General features: G+C 41.4%; 1 protein-coding gene and 1 pseudogene across 1 annotated transcript in view; one reads left to right on the top strand and one right to left on the bottom strand.

Moving 5' to 3' along the window:
- Positions 1–1,564, bottom strand: part of LOC129354216 (NACHT, LRR and PYD domains-containing protein 3-like) — a 38,329-nt pseudogene extending 36,765 nt beyond the window's left edge.
- A 20,113-nt stretch (positions 1,565–21,677) lies between these two features.
- LOC129354217 (probable E3 ubiquitin-protein ligase HECTD2) overlaps positions 21,678–23,078 on the top strand; it is a 40,291-nt gene continuing 38,890 nt past the window's right edge. The window contains 1 exon segment of the mRNA XM_055023738.1: positions 21,678–22,188. Within this exon segment, the coding sequence (XP_054879713.1) occupies positions 22,108–22,188 (81 nt within the window). The 5' untranslated portion in view covers positions 21,678–22,107.

Genomic DNA, 23,078 nt, shown 5'->3' with positions numbered 1-23,078 from the left:
TCAGTTGGCTCCTCATAATAAGTCTTGGGAAAAATTATTTTGTAAAAAGTTCGATAAAATATAAATGTGTGTTCATGCACTGAATTTTATATTCAGTATTTAGTTTCAATATCCTTTAAAATAAAACGGACCCAGGCACTGTTACCATGATGACACTGTAACAATGGAGACGTGGCTAAAGCATAGCAGCAATGCTGCTGAAAGTTCAGATAAAGTGAAAAAGAAGAGAAAACCAGAGCCGATGAAGTACAGAACATAAAAGTATGTTTTAATGGGATTTACGTCCACGATCTCTGACCCCCCAGGCACTGTGGGTTTTTTTTACGGGGAGAAATTAGCCAACGCTAGCATGAAGCCGGCACACCTCCAGCGGCATCTCACCACAAAACATGGACGCCATGTTGGTAAGCCACCGGAGTTCTTCAGGAGAAAACTTTCTCAGTTCAATCATTCAAAGCCACAATGCAAAAAGCCTCCACTACATCAGCCAAAGCCTCGGAGGCTTCTTACGCATGTCTTTGCTCGTTGCTAAAGTCAATAAACCATTCACCATAGCGGAAGACCTGCTGCTCCCCGCTGCAGTTGAATCTGTTGTGCAAAAAAATCAGCGGATACATTAAAAACTGTCTATTGACACCGTTACTTACTGTTCAAACCGAATCAAATGTTCAATGCAAAGTGATTAAAGTGCAATCTTCTTCTTTTTTATCCGAAAAGAGGTAACGTTTATTGTTTTTTTTGTGAGCAAATCTTTATTTATAAAGTTAATTTATTTTGTAAACAAAATATAATTTATTTATAATTAAGTTATAGATTTATTTCTGTGAACACTTTTTAGTTATTTATGTATATATTTAATTTTGTGCCATTACAGAGACAAATATAAATTAGCAGTGATTTGCATATTTCAGTTTTGACTGGTTTTATGCCTTCCTGGTGGTCACTGTGTTCTGTTTTTCTTTTTTGTTTCTACATGCAATGTTTGCAATATGGATGTATTTCTCAGATTCACTGATATAAGGTGTTCGGATTTAATAAATCAGAGCTGTTTACAGGACTGTTTTTTTCTTCCAAAAATGTTTTGCCCGTGTCAGGGGTACTTGACTAAAAATATATTTTTTAAGGGGGTACATCACTGAAAAAAGTTTGAGAACCACTGATCTAGCCTATCTTTCCCTAACGCTGATACTAAGAACTAAAAAGGGAACCTTTGAGAGAGACGGACGAAGTTTGGTGTCTCGAACCCCAGAACTGGATCAATGATGAAGAAGGTGTTGCAGCAGGAAGAAGAGGAGGTTGATTGACGAAGGCAGGGATCTCTGTTGGTCTGATGAGCTTTAATCTCTGCATGGATGATGAGGTCACACAGGACTTGGGTCTTCACCTTTTCCTTGATCTTCATCTTTGGGGTCTGAACCCAGCCGATGAGAGAAGTCCGATTTGAAGCCACATGTTGCGGGGCTGATGGGTTGGTCCCCGTGTGCAGGACAGTCTTCGGCTCTGTTGCCCCGGCTCTTCTTCAGCTGCAGAGTTCTTTGTCCATCTCGTCTTGACTCGAAGCTGCCTGGAGGATCCAACCAAAGATTCCTCTTTTGCTCTCCCCTTATATAGGGTTTATACCCGCTTCAGTGCATTTTCATTGGCTAACACTGTTGCTGTGCTTTATTGGGTAACTGTTTGGACAGATGAACTCATATCCATCACTGTCTTAGAGACATTTTGTCCTGAGGTCTTGGCTAATGTCTCAGGGTTGCTCAATCTTCCTCCCATGTCTCTGACACGTGTAAGTTGTTCAACAATCTATGTCCTAATAAGGCGTTGATCATCATCTCTGCTTTCCCGTTAGTCCCCATCTGACCCCTGACCTTTCACCTACTGTCCACCTCCAACACATCATCAGTGATCTTTAATAGCAGTTACATGTTTTACACCATTTCAAGTTCAATGTCAATGTCCTTTTAGTTTCTTTAATTTAGCATTAATTTATAATTTTATGATAACCACAACTTATTACTCTTTTATTATTTGATACCAAAGTTACAGTTACTTGTTTTACTTGTACGTTTTTCCACAAGTGTCAGTAAGTATTGTTATAAGTAAACCAATATTAATATCAGTACTTTACTTTAAATGTTATCTAATTACTCAAAATGTTTAGATTTTATCCTTTGAAACTTTTATGCTTTTAAACAAGGACTGGTCTCAGCTATTTTTATACAGCTGCAAGCTGGAAACTTACTTCCTCTTTTTCCAGGAACCTGCTCTTCCTGTCTCATTTCTCTCTCTCTATGATTTCTTATGATTAGATAGAAAAAAAGTATAATGAAAGCTAAGTTTGCAGGAGACAAAAACAACACACACAACCAGATTTATTTTATTGCAGTCGGTGTCTACTGTTGGGTCTAGATGTGATTTGTGTGACTTATTTTAAAAATAACTTTATATACATTGCATATACTGTCATACACATATGATCTTAAAATAACAGTACTATAGTTATGTACACAATTTATTCCTCCTTTGATTGTGTCACACAGCCATTTACATTTCTTTCCCACCTGTATTTTATAATCGCCATATAAATTTTGTTGTAATCTCAATATCACTTGTGTCAAATATAATTTCTCTTATAGTTTGTTTGGAATATTTCTTTTTTGTAGGCAGTGAAAAAAAAAAACTGGCTCAACTAGGCCTGTCACGATAACAGATTTTTGCTGGGCGATAATTTGTCTCAAGAAATTATTGCGATAAACGATAATATTGTTTGAAGACCTTTTTACATTGATTTAATGGAAATTACGTAATAATACATGCAATTTCCTGCCAAAGATAGATGCACTTTACTTTCAAAAGAACACTTTTGGGACTGATGTACAAAATAAATAAAACAACCAAAACCAAAAATAAAATAGGTTCTTAGTCTCCATTAACAATAAATGTACTTGAATAAAAACTAAACAACATGAAGCCAAAGTGGAAATAAACACTGCATTCAACCAAAAGTGCAGATTATGAAGTCTGTATATTATATTGCCCTTCAGTAATAATTAGATTTAAATAGAGGAGAATCCGACTAAATGATGCAATAGTTCAAACTGCAGGATTTTTTACCCAGAACGACAATCTTAGAACGTTCTTCGTTCTGAGATTGTCACTAGTGTGTTACTGTAGATCGTTGCTCCGATCTAAATCAAGGATTTATCCAGACTGGGAGAGTGACGCAGCCTGTTGAATGTGACCGTTAGCCAATCAGAAAGCGCGGATTCTCCTCCTGCTTTCTGAGGGGAAACACGGAGGGAATCCCTAACAGCTGACACGATGCAACCCGAAGTCCAGCAGACATCAGAAACAACATGAATGTTTATTCAACAGCTCGGGCAAAAAAAAATATAAATAACTCGGGGAGGAGTTGGAGCGAAATTACTACCAGAAAACCCGGAAACTTTTCAGCTGTTTTTCATTAACGCAGTGGCGGAGCTAGACTTTTTTTCAAGGGGGCCAAAGGGTGAGCAAGGCTTTATCAGAGGGTCCATATACAAATGGACCGTTCCATGGAACAAAGGAAAAAATATTTGTTTCCTTTCGTTCAAAATTAATTAATATTATTTAGGTTATAATTCAAAGCTTTCATATGACATAGATACTTACATTTCAGTCATTATAAAACTTAATGGTTTTTCACATATTCTTACACATTTCAAGCAAGAGCTGGGAGAAATAAAACATTAGAGGGCAGCATGTCACTAAAACATTATGTTAAAAGAATCTGTCTAAAACACGATCTACCAGCACTAGCATGGCTAATATAATAACGAGGCACTACGCAGCGGTGCACAATCTTTTTTTGTTTCTTTTTAGAAATGTATGACAAGAGCCGCCTCTCATTAGGAAGGTAACAGCGGTTACAGCTGAGCGGTAAAATGTTGGAAATACCTGCAGAACTCCTGACGGTGTAACTCTAAATGTGTTTTGGAAAAAGCAGGAACCACATGTCAGTTTAACCAATGAACAGCGTCGGGCATCGAGCTGCCTTCAGGGAGTCGGAAATTACAGTTTTCCTGGCAAATCTTTGCTGATCTCATAAGTATTATATTTTAAAATTACCATTTCCAGTGGGGTGGCAGTAGGGGTGGCCAGGGGTCTGCTGGGGGTGGCAAGTGCCACCCTGGCCACCCCTCTGGCTCCGCCACTGCATTAACGTGACATAAATAGGTTCTAATGATTTTCATTCAGTCAGACTGACACTCGCCACATGCATTGCAGGTAGATTGTAGTAAGGAATTGATTAATGCCTGGTTTCAAAATTAGTGAACTGGACTTATTATTTTGTGTCCATTGTTGGACACAACACGGTTCAATCGAACCGTTATACCGAGGATTTCTTATGGCTGATATGTCTCTCAGGTTTTGATAATGAGTCGACAATCGGTGACATAAGATGGTGCAGCGCGCGCTGGGCATTACACTAAGGATATAAGGAAGGGAGGGTATCAACAGTAAGAGAAAAAGGCAGGAAGAAATGATATAGACGATAATTAAAATGAGGTTGATAGTTTTAATTTATCGTGCGATTAATTGATTTATCGTTTATCGCGACAGGCCTAGGCTCTCAACTGCTATCAATTTATTTGCAAGTTGGGTAAAAATCTAAACTGTGCCAAATCAGTCCCATTATGTCCTAACAAATTGCTCTCTCATCCATTTATTTGTTCTTTAGTTTGACATCTTTCTGTGTATTTCTTGTAAGGGGAAACATCCTGAACCTGTCAGCAACACGGTGGTGCAGAAGCCCAAAACTATGGGAAAAGATATCTGCACTCCACACTTTACAGAGCTTACACAAGTATAACGTTTGGTTTATGTTTTTACACGTATGTTTCCTTTGTCAAAATTTATTATGATTATGTCACTGATGTTTGTAGGACCACTTCCAGATCCCGACATTCTGGCATCAGGAGAAAAACTCTGCCAGCTGGTGTCCCAACCACTTATCGCTCTTGTCCTAGATGGTCTTTCATATTTGGAGCTGGCTCCATCCAAATTTGGGCCTGTGCCACAGGGCTCACCAATGTCCTCTGGTAGCATCATTCTGCACCGCATGGCTCCAGACTTCCCTTCTCTTCCTTTGATGCTGCATAGTCTTCCAAATATGTGCTTTGTGCCCACACTTGGGCAACTTATGCATCTTCATTCTCTGCAAGTGTCACTGGAAATGGCTTATGAAATAGAAGCCAGAACAAGAGAGCAGTCCAGATGTCCTGCATGGGTATATCTTAGACAACCAAGACTTACTGCTAGCCGTTTCCGTGATGCTTGCAGAGGAAGTGCAGAAGAGGAGTCTGCTGCCACAACACTGGCATCTCGGATGATTAGGGGCTCCACTAGACAAACTGCCGCCATGAAGCGTGGCCTGCAGGTGGAGTCTGAGGTGCTGGCAAAGTATGCTGAGATGTTGAGGGTCAACGTGCTTCCTGTGGGATTCATTGTTCCCCCTGACACGTCATATCTTTCTGCAACTCCAGATGGTAAGGCGTACGACCCGTCAGAATCACCCCCGTTTGGACTGGTTGAGGTAAAAAGCAGCATGAAGAATGATGCATCTCAGGTTGCTCACCTCAAGATCCAGGATCACCACTCAGTTTTGAGGCGTTCACACGCCTACTACTGGCAGGTACAGGGTCAGCTGGCAATCAGCGGATTGGAATGGTGCGACTTTGTCAGTGACACGCTAACAACAATAACAGTTGAGCGGGTGTAGCGTGATGAGGCTTTCATTGATCAAATGAAATCTAAACTGGACTTATTTTACTTCAACACCTTCATTGATGTGTTCATGTCAATGCAATAAGAATTATAAAATGTGTATCTAACCCTTTTGTTCCTATTGGAGAATCGTAAGGCGTAAAACTCTCGAATATATAGATAAACAAACAAACCAAAGAGACGAGTTCTTACTGCCAGCCACGACGGGTCGGGAGATTTATTAACACATCTACATCAACATTTTTAAAAATCTCTGAATCTCAAAAATTTCAAAATCTCCACCGTTCTTTGTGTCCAGGCTTTTTATATCTTCCCAATGACGGTAAGGGGTATGAGGGAAGTTTTGACCAATCCAAATATCTATGTTGGTTTGCGTCAAGATTTCTGGCTGCCCATTGACTGAGTGTGTGTGTTGAAGTTTCCCTGAAACGCTAATGACTTCTTGATCTGAACATCTGCTCCACATCAGAACTGCCAAATAAGCCAATTATCCACAATTGTTCTTATCTAAACATCTTACTTCCCAACCCGTGTTCTGGTCCGACTTTTGTGCTTTGCAAGCATGAAAGTAAGGTCAGATCAACCCTTGTGGTGCCAACAATCTTTTCTGCAAAAACAACTCCATATAAAGTATTTCCACGCTAACATTTCTTTGCATTTCAAATATCCAATCTCAAGCTGTGTGAATCACTGTAAATAGTTGTTACTCATGAAACCCCACATTCGCCTTAAAACCCGGAAGCGTGAAAAAGGTCTATTTCAACTTGATGTCTTGCCAATAAAATATCTGTCAGACAGACTGACTTTAACATAATTGTCCAGGAGGAATTCAGGCTTTCGGTTGTTTTTTCCCTCAAACAGAGCCGTAGACCAGAACTTTTCATAGAGGAACCAACTGAACACGAATCTGACTGAGGGCCAGAAAACAAGAGCATGAACTGAAGCTCTGTACATCTGAATCCTGAGACAATCAGACATGCAGATCAATCACTGTTTTCAGTTTCTCACACTGGAGAATCACACACTTAATCTCTCACAAATTAATCTGTGGATTAATCTGTGAGATGCCTGAAATATTCCTCCACTTCTCAGTGAACAACAAGACCTTCATGAAAACAGAAAACAAACTGTCTCTGTAGTTTGACAATAATGAGAGGATTAATATATGAACATCTCCACCTGCTGTACAGAGATTATGGATGACTGTAATATGACCCAACAATATCAATCTGCATTCAACAAAAACCATCAGGAGTGTGTAATCTGTGGTTCTTTGGTTCCATTAGATGATAGGGCATTTGAGATTCCTGATAATTAATTGATTACAGCAGATATCATCTCTCAGGGCTGAATCGTGTCAGAACCTAAATATTCAAAGTCAATGATTCTCATGTTTGGGTCCTGAAAAATCACTGTTCTTAAAGAAGGTTCAACAAACTCTCCTTCCATAAACTCTGAGTTAACTTACTCTGAAACTGAGATCCTGGTTCCAAACGTTTCACCTAAAGATCAACAAGCTGCATGTGACTTACCAAGAACCACAGGAAGTGACTTTATGATGTTTTGATCTAACACGTTCTGATGTCATTAGATTGTTGTTCCTCTAGAGGGCGCTGTTGCTTCTTTACAGATTGATCAGCTTTTAACAACTGATCAATGATCTTTGAAAAGCCTGACCTGCTGATTCTGATTTGAGCTGATAGCAAATATTTGCTAAAAGGTCATTGAGTTGCCAACTGGTTCTGGATCAGAACCAGCTGGGTCAATCTGGTTCTAGATGCATTTTTCCAGCAGAGCTTTGAGAGACAAAGTTTTTTCCTGCTTCAAGGAGCAACCAGAGAAAAACCTGGAAAAAGATGAAGCTCAGAGAGGAGGAAGAGAAGAAATCTGCAGAGAGCTTAAAGCCGGTTCTGATCCACAGACAGATGAACCCCAGACTGGAGAGTGATTCATTTCACTTTCTGCTGATTTCAACAAGCAGTTTAAAATGTTTTTATTCTGGTTTTCAGGTTAAAACACCAGAGAGTCACTGCAGCAAGAACACTGATTGATTGTTAGTTACAGTAAGTTCAGTTTACTTAGGTTCATTATTGCTTTAGATGCTGCTGTCATAAAGCACTTAAAATACAATATAGCATCAGACCAAAGTGTTGCACAAAAATGAAAACAAATAATAAAATATAAATCAGAAAATCACAAATGCGATGTGTGTTTATCGTTTGTTCAATATTTCTGTAACGTAAAACAGAGCGCTGCTGCAGGGACCCCACCCCATGAGAGCCGAGTGATCCCAGCTGAGGTGGCCCAGGAACCTCAGAGGTTAACCACGAGGCTTCCTGGGAAACTGGGAAAGGCTCCAGAGAGCCGAGAGACGGAGAGGAACCCGGAGCGGCAACACTTACCTCTATAATAAGCCAACGTGTTCCTCCGCTCAAATAGAAGCTGATCTGAAGAAGGAGAACAAAGATAGTTCCTGTTTCCACAGGAAGTCATGAAACTTGTATTTTCTTCTAGAATCAAAGTTTGAGTCATATGAATAAATATTAATAGCTCAGTTAGATTTAACAGACTTTAAAAAACTAGAATGAAGATAGAAAACCATTTGCTGTTAGTGAAGCAGCTCTGAAGCTGAGCAGCTTTTTTCATGATTTCAGCAGAAAACCAGCAGAAAACTGTTCGATGTGGACTATGAGCTTTCTGCCCTCTGGTGATGAACTATCGCAACTACAGATATTCTTCATATTAATTGCTCAATCAAATGATTTAAGTTTATTGTTCTCGTCTTGACTTTTATCAGGTCAGATAAAACCATCTCATGTGTTTATAATCCAGCAGGATTAAATCACTCTGAGGTGATTCAGTGATTTGATTCATTTGCTTTAACCAGAGAATCGTCTAAAAGTTTAACTTTAAACCTCAACAGAGTGAGAGTCAGAGCTCATTGAGTCACCAACTGGAGCAGTGATGTCTGTTTCCTCACAGTGAAGAAGAAATTGCATCAGGTAGGATACTGACGGATCACAACCTCTCAGCAGAACCCCGACACATCAAGTCTGATCCTCTCCTTCACTCCTGTCCAATAATGATGGAAAGTTTCTGATGAGGTGGAAAAACTCAGATGCCATGCTAGTGAGCAGCGCCCTCTGCTGCTCGCCTGATGACAGGAGCGCAAATGAACTGCAGGAAGGTCAGTGTGGCTGCTGCAGGACAACTGCCTCTTGTTTTTATTTTTGTTTTTTATGTTTAAGGTGGCAGTAGTAATTTTATTGGTTTTATGTTGGGTGTACATTGGAATATAGAGGAGGAACTTTTGTTCCGCGCGGCATGTGTTGCCCGGGGAACTTTGGCTGGCGCATTTTGGAGCCATGTGGGTCATGCGGGCTGGAGAGACTGTGAGAAGATTAGACTTTATTCCTCTGGAGTTGATGCAGCTAATGAGTTCTGACGGCATTTTTTGAGGACCTGAAGAACGTGTCTGAAATAAATGGCTGTAGAAAATCAAGAACTGCGTTAAGTTTAATTGAACTCGAGAGGAGTAACAGTCAGAACATCTGCTTCGTGCTGGACAAGTGTGGAGAGAGAGAGCGAGTCTGTTGCAGCTGCGGAGCCGTCAACGAGCAGCTCGTTAAGGGGTGACGTCGCTCTCTAGCATCGAAGGAAAAAACCGACTGCATGCAGGGTTACCTGAACCAGAGGCAGCCAAGAGTCCAGGAGTGCAGCGTGGTTAATCTGCCACCAAGTAACACGTTTAAAATAAGTTAAATGTGAATAGGTGAATTAGCTTGCTAACTTTGAATGGACTATAAAGTGTTTAAGAGGGTAATCTGCTGTGGTATAAAGTTAAAGCTTAAGTTTGAAAAAATATATAGATAAGTAAATGTTTGCAAGGTAATTGTTACCAAGTTATTCAAGTGAATTATAAGTTTTTGACAAGTTAATAGTAAACTAAGGTACCTTAAAGCAAGTTATAATTTGGTTTCACATGGAAGCTATTTTCTTTTTTTTTTCTGTTTTGTAACAAGTGAAAGAAGATTTATTGTTCTGATTAAGGTGTTTGTTACACCACATTTAAGTTCGTCTTTGAAGATAGAAAATTAAGCTTAAACACATAAAGGTGTAAAGAGTGTTAAAGATACACTACATTTAAGTTCATTCAAGGAAAATAATTTAAGTTTATGAACAAACTGAAAGGTTAGCGCTTGAAGCTATATATATATTTTTTTATATTATTTTTAATATAGGAACATTTTAAGTTACAGTTAAGAAAACCCTTAGTGCACACACAATTGAACAGTGACATGGCCACACAGAAAGACGGTGATGCTGGAGCTATGGAGCTGCAGCAAGATGGGAATCACGAAGAGAAGGCCTCAGATACAATCCCCCTGGAGGCAAGAACAAGTCAAGCTGTTCCAGAAGAAGGCTTGAGGAAAAGTGTAAGGCAGAGAAAACTCACAGAGAAAGGCCAAACACTACATGAAGAAAAGGTGAGCAGGCTTCAAGCTCGTTTCAAGATCAGTTATAACAAATGGAAAACTGCTGCTAAACAAGCTAAAAGATCACTTGAAGCACCTGATGAACCAAGTTTGCACAATCACATTGTTCAAATCCAACATGCTTCAGGAGAAGTGAAGCAAGCCTACGAAGAGCTGCGAAGTTATGAAACACCTGACAGAGACACTCGTCGCAGAGTGGACACATGTGATGCAGTTTCACAAAAAACTTATAAACCAAGTTCAAGGAAACACTGGTGAAAAGGAAGATGAGAAAGATATAGAAAGGAGATCGGCTGGTTGGAGTGAAGCTGGCTCTGTGTTCACTTTAACAACCTCGCAAGTTTCCACACAATCGGGTAGTGTACGTTCAAGCCATTCGAGTAAGTTGTCTGTCAAAAGACAAGAAGCAGCAGCAGAACTTGCAGCCATGGAAGCCACTCTAAAGATGATGGAAGAAATGGGAGAAGAGAGAAACTGGAAGAGCTTGAATTGGAAAACAAAGAAAGACTTGCAAAACAAAAGGCAGAGAATGCTGAAACCCAAAGAATGTTAGAAGAAGAAAAAGAGAGCTTGAACGTTTAGAAGCTGTAAAACAGATGGAAGCTGCCAAAGCACGACTGAGAGTCTACAAGCAAGAAATCAACTCAGATGAAGAAATATCGGATCTTCTGCATGATGTGGAAAAATCAAAGACCACATCAATTCAGTAAGCCAGCCTCAGCCTAAGTTGAAACCTTCAAGACTCAATCCAAGTGCACAATCATTTACATCACCACAAGACAACACCTCAAGTGCGCAACCTACCAACAATGCCACGCAGGAAGATGGCGCAACAGTACTGGCAAAGGTTTTAGCAGAGTCCATTAACATTAACCGATTACCAGTTCCAGAACCTGCTGTTTTCAATGGTGATCCAATCAAGTACAAGGATTGGAAAATTTCATTTCAAATGCTGATTGAAAGAAAGAACATTCCAGTGGGTGAAAAGATCTACTACCTACGAAAGTATGTTGGTGGTCCTGCAAGAAAGGCTATTGAGGGTTACTTTCTACTGGGAACAGACATAGCATACCATTCAGCCTGGAACATTCTGGAGGAAAGATATGGAAGTTCATTCATAATCGCTAAAGCCTTCAGAGATAAGCTCTCGTCATGGCCGAAAATTGGAACAAAAGACAGCGCTGAACTAAGAGAGTTCTCAGATTTTCTCAGAGGCTGTGAAGCAGCAATGTCTCAGATAAAGAGTCTTGAGGTTCTGAATGACTGCAGTGAGAACCAGCGAATGCTCAACAAGCTGCCTGATTGGCTTACAGCAAGATGGAATAGGCAAGTCATTCAGATTGAAGAAGAGACTGGTTCATTTCCAACCTTCAGCAACTTTGTTGACTTTGTCACAAGAGAAGCTAAAATAGCATGTAACCCAGTGACATCACTGCATGCTCTCAAAACAAATGACTCAGAGAAAGTGAAACCTTTAAAAGCTCGAAGTGTCGGAGCAAAGACATTTGTAAGCAGCACAGAAGAGAGAACAGAAATAAACAAATGTGTTTTCTGTGAAAGATTAAATCACAACATCCAGACATGTCGGAAGTTCATGGAGAAAGCCATAACTGAAAGAGTGAAGTTTGTGAAATTGAAAGGACTATGTTTTGGATGTCTCAGTTTTGGACACCAATCCAGAAATGTGAAAAGAGAAGTGTTTGTAACACCTGTAAGGGAAAACACCCAACAGTTTACATGAAGAACGAGACAAAGAGTTCAGAAGAAATAAAGACAGCGATAAAGAACAAGGGCAAGTTAAAGAAACCAAAGAACAAAGTAAAGATACATCAAGTGAAGCAATCTCAACCGTGTGATCCAAGGTGATAAGAGCAATCTCACATCTACAATAATTCCAGTTTGGTTGTCCACAGCAAGTAATCCAGAACAGGAAATGCTAGTATACGCCCTTCTGGATAGTCAAAGCGACACTACATTTGTTCTCAAAGAAAAGGCAGATGCTCTGGACACAGAAAAAAGAGATGTACAGTTAAAGCTCTCTACGTTGTCATCTAAAGATACTGTTGTTTCAAGTCAAAGGCTTTCAGAGCTACAAATCAGAGGTTTCTACTCTTCAAAGAGAATCCCTCTTCCTATGACATATACCAGAGAGTTTATCCCTGCCAATTTAAATCATATTCCCACACCAAAGACAGCAAGAGCATGGCCTCACCTGGAGCACCTTGCTGAAGAGATTGCCCCTCTGATTGAATGCGATGTTGCTCTGTTAATAGGTTATAACTGTTCACAAGCATTAGTACCAAGAGAAGTTGTGTCAGGAAAGGACAATGAGCCCTTTGCTCAACGCACAGACCTCGGCTGGACAATAGTTGGAGGTGTTGGTCATTGTGTTGACTATGGAAACATTATTGGATGTAGTCACAGGATAATGTCAAGGAAGTGACACCTAATCCACCATCTGATCAGCTGACTAAAGAGGTGCACTTTATGTGTCGCACTCAGGTCAAAGAGGTTTTCACAACAACAGATGTGATTAAAGTTCTCGAATCTGATTTTAATGAAAAGGAAAGTGGAAGATTCTCATCTTTCTCAAGAGGACTTGCGCTTCATTTCCATAATGGAGGATGGAGTAAAAATTCAGAAGGATGGACATTGTGAGTTACCCTTACCATTTAAGGAGGCTAGACCAATTCTACCAAACAACAAGAGCTGTGCAGAACACAGACTCAAGTGCCTCAAGAAGAGATTTGGAAGGGACAAACAATATCACAGTGACTATGTGAAGTTTATGAATGAAACAATAGAGTGTGGAGATGCAGTAAAGGTGCCTCCTGAAGAACTGCACAAACACCCGGCATGGTACATACCTCACCATGGGGTATACCATCCCCAAAAACCGGGAAAAATAAGAGTGGTGTTCGATTGTTCAGCAAAGTATGAAGGAGTCTCATTGAACGATCACCTGTTGACAGGACCAGAGTTAACCAACACACTTGTAGGAGTCCTGTGCAGATTCCGAAAGGGACAAGTAGCAGTGATGTGCGACATCAAACGCATGTTTCATCAATTCAGAGTCAGAGTAGAAGATCAAGACTATTTTCGCTTCCTGTGGTGGGATGATGGAGATTTCCACTCCACTCCATCGGTCTACCGCATGCGTTTCCACTTGTTTGGAGCTGCCTCATCACCAGCTTGTGCAAACTTTGGTCTCAAGTACATTGCAGCACAAGGTCAAGGACAGTTTAGTGAAGCGACAATGAAATTTATTGAAAGAAATTTTTATGTGGACGATGGTTGATCAGTTTTCACTCGGAAAAGGAAGCAATTCATCTGGTGAATGAAGCAAGGAACTCTGTCACACTGGGGAAACTACAACTTCATAAGTTTTGTTTCCAACAGTCAACAAGTACTTGACTCACTTCCTAAAGAAGACTGTGCAGAGACAGTAAAATCGCAAGACCTTGCACTTGGTGAGCAAAAAACAGACAGAGCTCTAGGCATTAAGTGGTGCGTAGCCTCTGATCATTTCCAGTTCAAGTGGTTGTGAAAGAGCACCCACTTTCCAGAAGAGGAGTGTTGTCGACTGTGGCCTCCATTTTCGACCCACTTGGACTTGTGGCGCCTTTTGTTTTACTTGGCAAGCAAATATTACAGCAGATATGTCGTGACAAGGTGGACTGGGATGCACCGCTCTCAGTGAACTGAAACCACGGTGGGAGTCCTGGCTGTCAGATGTCAAGAACCTTGCAGATGTTAAGATTGACCGTTGTATCTTCCTAAGGATTTAAAAGAAGTTCAGAAGTATGAACTTCACTATTTTCAGATGCAAGTGTTGCAGGATATGGAGTCGTACCTACCTAAGAGCTATCAGTGAATCAGGACAAATCCATTGCTCTCTTGTATTCGCCAAATCCAGAGTGGCACCCACCAAGGTGACTACGGTACCAAGATTGGAGCTGTCTGCAGCAGTCGTCGCGGTACGCATAAGCGACATGCTCAAGGCAGAATTGGAGCTGGAAAATGCTGAAGAATTCTTTTGGACAGATTCGCAGGTTGTGTTGGGATACATCAGCAATGAGGCAAGACGTTTTCACGTTTTTGTAGCGAACCGAATCCAACGCATCAAAGAGAGTACTGTACCAACACAGTGGAAGTACATTTCTTCACATGAAAATCCCGCTGACCATGCGTCTCGTGGATTAAAAGCCAAAGACCTTGTTTCTTCCAACTGGTTTAGAGGACCAAGTTTTCTCTGGCAAGAAGAGCTGCCCAGTGGAGAGATTAAGGTAGAGAGAACTTGGATCAGAAGACCCAGAAGTACGGAAAGTAGTTGCACATCACATGTTGACAAAGATAGATTCTTTGGTGGAGCGTTTTGTGAAGTTTTCCAGTTGGTCAAAACTAGTCAAAGCTATATGCAAGACTCATTAGATTTGGGAAGGAGTTTAAGAGAATGCAAAAGAGAACCAATGAAGCTACAAGTCTCGAAGAAAGACAAGAAGCTGAACTTGCAATCATAGCCATTGTACAAGGCTCAGTTTTCTCCAAAGAGATTAAGGAGATTCAGTCCCGAAAAGAGTTAACTGAAGACAAGACAAGTAAGCTCTACCAGCTCAACCCCTTTCTCGACCACAAGGGTGTCCTCAGAGTGGGAGGTAGGTTAGAGCAAGCTACTCTACATCCATATGTTAAGCACCCAGCTATTTTACCGAAGACCAGCCACGTCACAAGGTTATTGATTGATCACTATCATCAGCATGTGGAAACATCAGGGCCGGGGCATGACAATAAATGAGCTAAGAGCTAACGGCATTTGGATACTTGGGTGTAGTCAAGCAGTATCATCCTATATCTACAACTGTGTGAAATGCAGGAAACTCAGACGAGGAACAGAAGAGCAGAAATGCAAAACCTGCCTAATGAGAGAATGGAAACAACTCCTCCGTTTACATATTGTGGGATGGATTGTTTTGGCCCATTTTATGCCAAAGAAGGGCGTAAAGAGCTCAAACGCTATGGACTCTGTTCACGTGCTTGTGTTCCCGCGCGGTACACATTGAATTACTCGATGATCTGTCAACTGACGCCTTCCTTAATTCACTCCGAGCTTTCATTGCCATACGAGGAAATGTGCGACAGCTGCGATCAGACCAGGGTACTAACTTTGTTGGGGCAGGGCGAGAATTTCTGGAAGCAGTAAGAGAAATGAACCAGGAAAGCCTGAAGAAACTCGGATGTGAGTTTGTTATGAACCCTCCCTCTGCCAGTCATATGGGTGGAGTCTGGGAGAGACAAATTCGTACAAATCAGAAGTGTGTTGTCCTCCATCCTAGATCAGTCTTCCCGGACACTTGACATTTCATCATTACGGACTTATCTTTACGAAGTGATGGCCATAGTAAACAGTCGACCCATCACTCCTCACCTACTCAATGATCCTACCGGACCTCAACCACTCACTCCCAATCTTCTTTTAACAATGAAGACATCTGTAATACTACCACCTCCAGGAGACTTTGTGCAGCAGGACTTGTACCTTCGCAAGAGATGGCGTAGAGTTCAATACCTAGCCAATGAGTTCTGGCACAGATGGAGAAAAGAATATTTGTTGGGCCTACAGCAAAGACAAAAATGGCAGAAAACAAGGAGAAATGCGAAAGTCAATGATATAGTCATCATCAAAGATGAGGCACCACGAAATGACTGGAAACTCGCTAAGGTCACAGCAGTTTATCCAAGTGAAGATGGATGTGTGCGGAAGGTGCAGTTATTGATCAGTGACTCCACCTTAGATTGCCATGGAAGACGACTCACCAAACAAATTCACTTAGACAGACCTATTCATAAGACAGTCACATTGTAGAAGCAGAATAGATCCACTCATAAGTTCAAATAGAAATCACAAGTGATTTGGTGGGAATGTGGCTGCTGTCAGGACAACTGCCTCTTGTTTTTATTTTTGTTTTTTATGTTTAAGGTGGCAGTAGTAATTTTATTGGTTTTATGTTGGGTGTACATTGGAATATAGAGGGGGAACTTTTGTTCCGCGCGGCATGTGTTGCCGGGGAACTTTGGCTGGCGCATTTTGGAGCCATGTGGGTCATGCGGGCTGGAGAGACTGTGAGAAGATTAGACTTTATTCCTCTGGAGTTGATGCAGCTAATGAGTTCTGACGGCATTTTTTGAGGACCTAGAAGAACGTGTCTGAAATAAATGGCTGTAGAAAATCAAGAACTGCGTTAAGTTTAATTGAACTCGAGAGTAACAGTCAGAGTTCAAATCACGTTTAGATGAATCTGTTGTACATCTATAATCTGAAGATATGAAGTGAAATATTTCAGATGAACTCCAGGTGTAATCCCGTCAGCTCCAACTTCCTGGTTCTGGTCCAGATGATCACCATCATGTTACTGGAGTCGGGTCCAGCCTCTTCCTCCTCCCAGTTGAACTACAGTAACCTCTCTCCTGCTCCACACGGTTCTGAGGGAAGGCCTGTGTGTGTGTGTGTGTGTGTGTGTGTGTGTGTGTGTGTGTGTGTGTGTGTGTGTGTGTGTGTGTGTGTGTGTGTGTGTGTAAACGGACCTGCCTCTCCAGATGTTGGTCCTGCTTTCTTTCTCTCTCCAGTAGTTTGGACTGGTTGCTATGAATCAACCCAAATATTCCTCCTGACAACTGCTGTCTCCTCTTCCTCCTCTCTCTCCTCTTCCTCCTCTCCCTCTTCTTCCTCCTCTCCCTCTCTTCCTCCTCTTCCTCCTCTCCCTCCTCTCCCTCGTCTTCCTCCTCTCCCTCCTCTTCCTCAGATGGCAGGATGAGGCAGCTCAGGGATCTAAACCCAAAGCAGATAAAGACTGAAAAAGTTCAGTAAAACTTTGCAGTTTTACTGAACTGAAAAGTAGAACCAGTTCAGTAAAAACAGAAGTTTTAAAGATTTCAGATGCTAATATTTCAGAATATTTTGCCAGTTTGTTTCCATCAGGTTTTGTGATCCCAGATTACACATAAATTTCTGTTTAATTCTTTTTATTTGTTTTTCCAGCTGCATTTGCATCCCTGGCTCGTCCATAATATTTGTTTTACTCAGTAGATTTAATGATTTTTCAATTTTAGTTTATTTCTGTTGTAATCATTTACATAATCTGCTGCTCATTACTGTTGTCCCATTTTAGACAATGACTATCATTTGCAAACAATGCAAACTTAAATGATTTATTACTTTGCATATGTCAGTAATAACATTATAAATGACCTAATTCCCTTTTACTGATTTATGATCATTTATTTTCACAAACTGTTTCAGGCTCTTTAAGGAGCTTTTGATCCACTTCAAGTTTAGTGACTAAAGTTGTGATCAACAGAATCAAATGTTTTTCTATTTCGTTATCTATTAACTTAGTGATTTATTGCAGGGACGTTTCTTTCTAGTGGATAAAATCTGTAGAGATCAGGATCTTTACAAGTTAAACCTGCAGCATGCAGAGTCACTTCAGCCTTAAATCTTCATGTTTTCTTTGTTTTTTTTCTCTTTTTTTCTGTTTTTGGAGTAAAAACAAAATCTGCCTGAAAGACACAAATTTAAGAAGAATACAAAGAAAGTTCAGTTCTAAAATGTCTGCAGAGTGAATTCAGAGCAGCAGATCCAGGAGGATCATTCATGTTCCTGGTTCCCATCAGAACCTTCCTGGTTCCTCCTGGAGGATCCAGGAAGTCCAGGAGGAATCCCACAGCTGAGTCACTGGTTGCATGCTGACGTCATTTCCAGGGCGAGCTCACAGCTCCATTTAAGGCCTCGGCAAACGTCTCTGTGAGGAAAGCGAAATCTGCACTGAGACGTTTTTGGAGAAGGGAGAAGGTTGTTATGGAAACAGATCCAGTTTTATGAGTTTTTATCAGAAATCTGAAGAACTGAACGAGTTTGACCTCTGACCTGATTGGACAGAAAACTGTTTGCCTCACAGCAGAGGGAAACAAAGCAGCAGAAATACCTTCAATAATTAAAATGTTTGGGTGGAGATGAAAATCTATTTCTGAGTCATTTTTAACTTTTAATTATGTCTCTAGAGGAAAGTACAGCTGAGCTGTGAGGCTGCAAACATAACCGAGTTTTAAATCCACATTATGATGTCATTTGTGACGTTTGATATGAAGTTGGTATAAATATTGTAAAACATCACAGCACACGATTCTTCTTTCTCACAGTGGCAGGAGCGAAGGATCAAAGGAAATGAATGCGTTAGCATTAGCAACAGCATTAGCGTTAGCAACAGCATTAGCAATTAATGTTAATGTTAGCTGAAATGCTATCATCAGTCATTCATTCTCAGACCGAATGAATCCAAACAGCTGCGATATTTTATCATATTAATCTGTGATTTATTCATATTTCTCTTCTTCATTATTCCAATGAGTGATGTACAAATGTTTTATATTTGTTCAGAATGAGTTCATGTTCATAGTTCACCATTCAACTTGAACAAATTTATATTATGTGAATTATGTGGAATAAATAATTAATACAAATTATCTCTGTTGTTAGAACAGAAGAAAACCAAACTGATGTTTGTTAAATAAAGTATTTTATGACAGTTCAGTTTCTGAATCAGCCGCATCATGACTGAATATGTTTATGTTGTAACTGAAGTCACTTATAATTTTTTATTTCCATTAAATTAGTGAAAAATGAGCAGCAGTAAAACCCTGAAGTTTTATTCTAAGTTAGAGTTCAGCAGTTCCTGTCCTGGATGGTCAGGAAGCTTAAATCTGCACATTTCCTGCTCAGTTTTTCTCCGTCTTCATAACAAACAGCAGGAACCAGGCGGCGGCTCGGGTTGTGAAATATCCAAAGTTTGGGCTCAAAGAAATCTTTTGTTCTTTCCCAACTGAGCTGCGTTCGATGACATCAGGTTTTCTTCATTTCATCAGCAGAGGAAGCCACGGCCTTTAACTCTTACATAACGACCCACAATGCAACAGCAGAAAGCAGCAGGTTTAGATCCAGTTTAACCTGCAGTAATGCGGCCCGACGACCCGCTGGGTTCTGTTCTGCTGGGTCCGAAACGCCAAGGCTCCCTGCAGGGGGGGATGTTATTCACTGGGAGGACACAATCGCAGGACAGAGAGAGAGAAGCAGAGAGAGAAGGGTAGAGCTAGAGAGAGAGACAAAGAGAGAGACAAGGAGAGAGAGAGGGGTAGAGCTAGAGAGAGAGAGGAAGTGAAACAGAGAGAGAGAGTTTGGAGTTTGAGCCCCAGAAGCCATAAAATCTCTGGACTGATGCAAAAAGCACATCTGGGTTTGGACCAACACCACGTGTCTGCTGCTGAACCAGGCCTCCGCTCCGAAAACAATCTCAGCTCAGGGCAACTGGACCGGACCAGACCAGACTGGACTGGACCAGACCGAACCGGGCCGAGCAGCCAGAACTGAGCATCTTAAACAGAGAGAAAAAAAATCAGATATCATGTTAAAGAGTTTAAAGCTCGGTTCTGATTCTGTCCAGAATCTGGTTCTTCTGCCCACAACTTTTCAGGATCAGAGAGGAAGCAGAAAGTTCAGAATTTAACCTTTGACCTCTTCAGTGTGTAACAGCTTTCAATGAGGAGAATTCATTGAAATCAGACTCATAATAATTCAGAAAACAAGTGAAGATACTGAGATAAATTCTTCAGGATCCACTAAACAAATTTAATGAGTTCTTAAGTGATGAGTTCATTAGTCATGAGTTCATAGCAGACCAGGCAGTTCTGCATGATATGCAAATTTCATTTTTTTAAGCTTTTATATAATTTATTCAAGACCCAGAATTTTACAACTTCAACAAAAGAGACATTTCTGCAGAATTAACTCCTTGCAAACATTGTGCAGAGAACGACCCGGTCCTGAGGTGGCGTCCGGTTCTCTGAGCTCAGAACCATCTGGATGGACCATCAGCCTCAGAACAAGGACCTGGATGAAGACGCTGCGGCCATTTTCCTCCAGATGGTAGAAATCAGCTTTGTACCGTTTGAAGACTGAAGAAGAGGAGGACGAGGAAGGCCCGTCTGCTTCAGGTTCTGTTAGAGCTGCTTTGATTTCTGACCGGAGGATCTGATCCAAACTCAGGTCCAAGTCCATCCTGGTTTTATTGGATCGGAGCGGGTTTGGTTAACTTGATGCTGGTTTGGAAACAAACGTCATAAAATTTCTGCAGAAACACTGGAGCTGCTTTTGGGAAACCAGACGGATGATGATCTCAACATTACAGGGAAACACACACACACACACACACGCACGCACGCACGCACACACACGCACACACACACACACACACACACACACACAGGGCTTCAACAACAGCAGTCCTTCTGTTTCTTTATGTTCACAAAGAGTTGGCCCAAAGCCTGGATTCTGTTTCTCACTAATTACGGGTCCAGAAGTTAAATTGTAACGCTGACGCAGAGTCTACAGAACCACCATCAGAGCCGGAGGAAACTAAAGTCTCTACTTCCTCTGAAAACCTTCAGAATAAAAGTTGCAGCTTTTTATTTTCACTCTCAAATGCAACTAAAACTGCTGCTAAATAAACCAAAGAAAAACCAGACTGGAGATAAACATACTCTAATGCTAGCATCGACATGCTATTAGGTCAACATGCTAATGACAGCACAGGGACGGATGATAGCATTTCAGCTAACATTAACATGTTACCTAATAAAAGCAAAACGGAGTGGTCAACATGCTGGTGATAGCGTCATTCTGGTAGCGCCAACATGCTACTCAACATGCCAGTGATTGCTGTCAGGCTAACATTAGCCTACAAGACAGAATTCTATTCTAGTTATTTTTTAATAATAGCTAAGTTTATCATACTGAATGGAGTGAGTCAATGTTAGCTAACATGACAGTGCTAGCCCACATGGTACTGAACAGTTAATTTTAGCTTGTATGCTAATGTTTACACTTTGGCAGGCCCCTTTTCTCTCCTAACCAGTTAAAATGCAAACATTTGATTTCTTTCCAGCTGACTCAGCAGCAGTTCAGTTGTTCCCTGAACCAAACGTGTTCAGGGAACAACTGATATTGTATTTAATATTTTAGTTCTTGGGCGCCCTGTGTCCTTCTGCCACCCTGAGCAACCGCCCATATGGCATATGGGAAATTTCAAATTTCTGATCCAATATGAACTTTATTTTATTTGCCGAGCTAAAATAAATGATTATAATGTATTCTGATAAATTCCACCACTTTTATTCATACTAGTTGTTTTTTAGTGTTTTGGTAAACACTGTTATTTTTGGATTCCCCTTCAGATGGTTAACAAATTTTATGAGCTTTTCTCTTCTTTTATTTTGAATCCAGTTCTCTCTCTCTCTCTCTCTCTCTCTGCTGCTGACGCTGTGTGTCCAGGCGCCTCCTCCTCTTCATCCTCCTCCTCCTCATCCTCCTTCTCCTCCAAACATGGCGCCGGCTCGCTGCTGGGCTGCCTCCCCGACCGACGACGCAGAAAAGCAGAGAAAGAAGCGCAGAAGCAGCGGGTAGAAACTTTCCTTTAACGTTTTCAGAATCTGTTTTTAACTTTCCCCGCGGCGCTCCCGCTGTTTGGAGAAATCCACGGCTGACTTTTACGCGCAGCCTGCTTGTTTGGAGACGTTGGCGCGTCAGGGTGTGTGCGTAACGCGGATCTCACCTGTCCGACGAAGGTAGATTTCACTCCGCTTGCTGTAGGATGTGAATCTTCCTGATTTGCCCGCTTACGGAGCGCAGAGGCGAACATCTGCGGGGAAAACATGCGCAGCCCTGTGAGGAGCAGCACCGCAGGCGCAGCTGAGGACTGAGACTTTCCACGGAGGAAAAACAAGTTTTCCACTCTTCAGGATGGATGGAGAACATTCTGCTCTGTCAGGAGTTGAGAGGGAAAGAGAAAGGCTGCCACCCATCTACACCAGCTCTCCTCCTGTAAGCTAAGCCTCCTTTTCTCTCCATCTGAGTTCAGAGGTCAGGAATGTTTCAGATGTTTCAGTGGGTTGATCTGATGTGGGTGAGGATGAGAAGAATCGTTGACCTGAGAGTTTGTGAAAGTTTGCAGAAGTTCTTGATTGTTTTGTCAGGACATCTTCTCTAATTGCTCTTCAGTCATACGCTCTGGTTTCATTTAAAGCATCACTTTCCTGCAGAATCATCCAAACACAAACAGTTATGTAACATGGCAGCAGCGGATTACTTTATCATCTTGTATCATCATTTGATCCTGGATCAAACTCCAGGTTTGATCTGCTGCTCAGCCGCTTCCTGAACATGTCTGTGTTTTAGTAGCGGCTGTGACGTCATCAGGCAGGTCTCTTCTCATCCGCCTGGAGGCATCTCCACCTTCAGATGGTTCTGACCCAAGATCAGCTGGTCACTGCTCAGCCTGGTTCTGATCGGGTCTGCAAGAACCCCAAAACACCTGGATCCAACAGATCCATCTGGATCTGTTCTCTGGTTCTGATCAGGCAGCAGGAGATCAGAGGCAGGAAAGACAGCTGAGTCAGCAAATGATGGATGGATGGATGGATGGATGATGGATGACGGATGGATGATGGATGGATGGATGGATGGGATGGATGGATGGATGGATGGATGGATGGATGGATGGATGGATGGATGATGGATGGATGGATGGATGATGATGGATGATGGATGGATGAATGATGGATGGATGATGGATGGATGGATGATGGATGGATGGATGATGGATGGATGGATGGATGATGATGGATGGATGGATGATGGATGGATGGATGGATGGATGAATGGATGGATGGATGATGGATGGATGGATGGATAGATGGATGGATGATAGATGA

Source organism: Poeciliopsis prolifica, unplaced genomic scaffold (genome assembly GCF_027474105.1).
Source record: "Poeciliopsis prolifica strain line A6 unplaced genomic scaffold, Auburn_PproV2 SCAFFOLD106, whole genome shotgun sequence".
Taxonomy (NCBI): Eukaryota; Metazoa; Chordata; class Actinopteri; order Cyprinodontiformes; family Poeciliidae; genus Poeciliopsis; species Poeciliopsis prolifica.
This window is presented reverse-complemented; position numbering and strand designations above follow the sequence as displayed.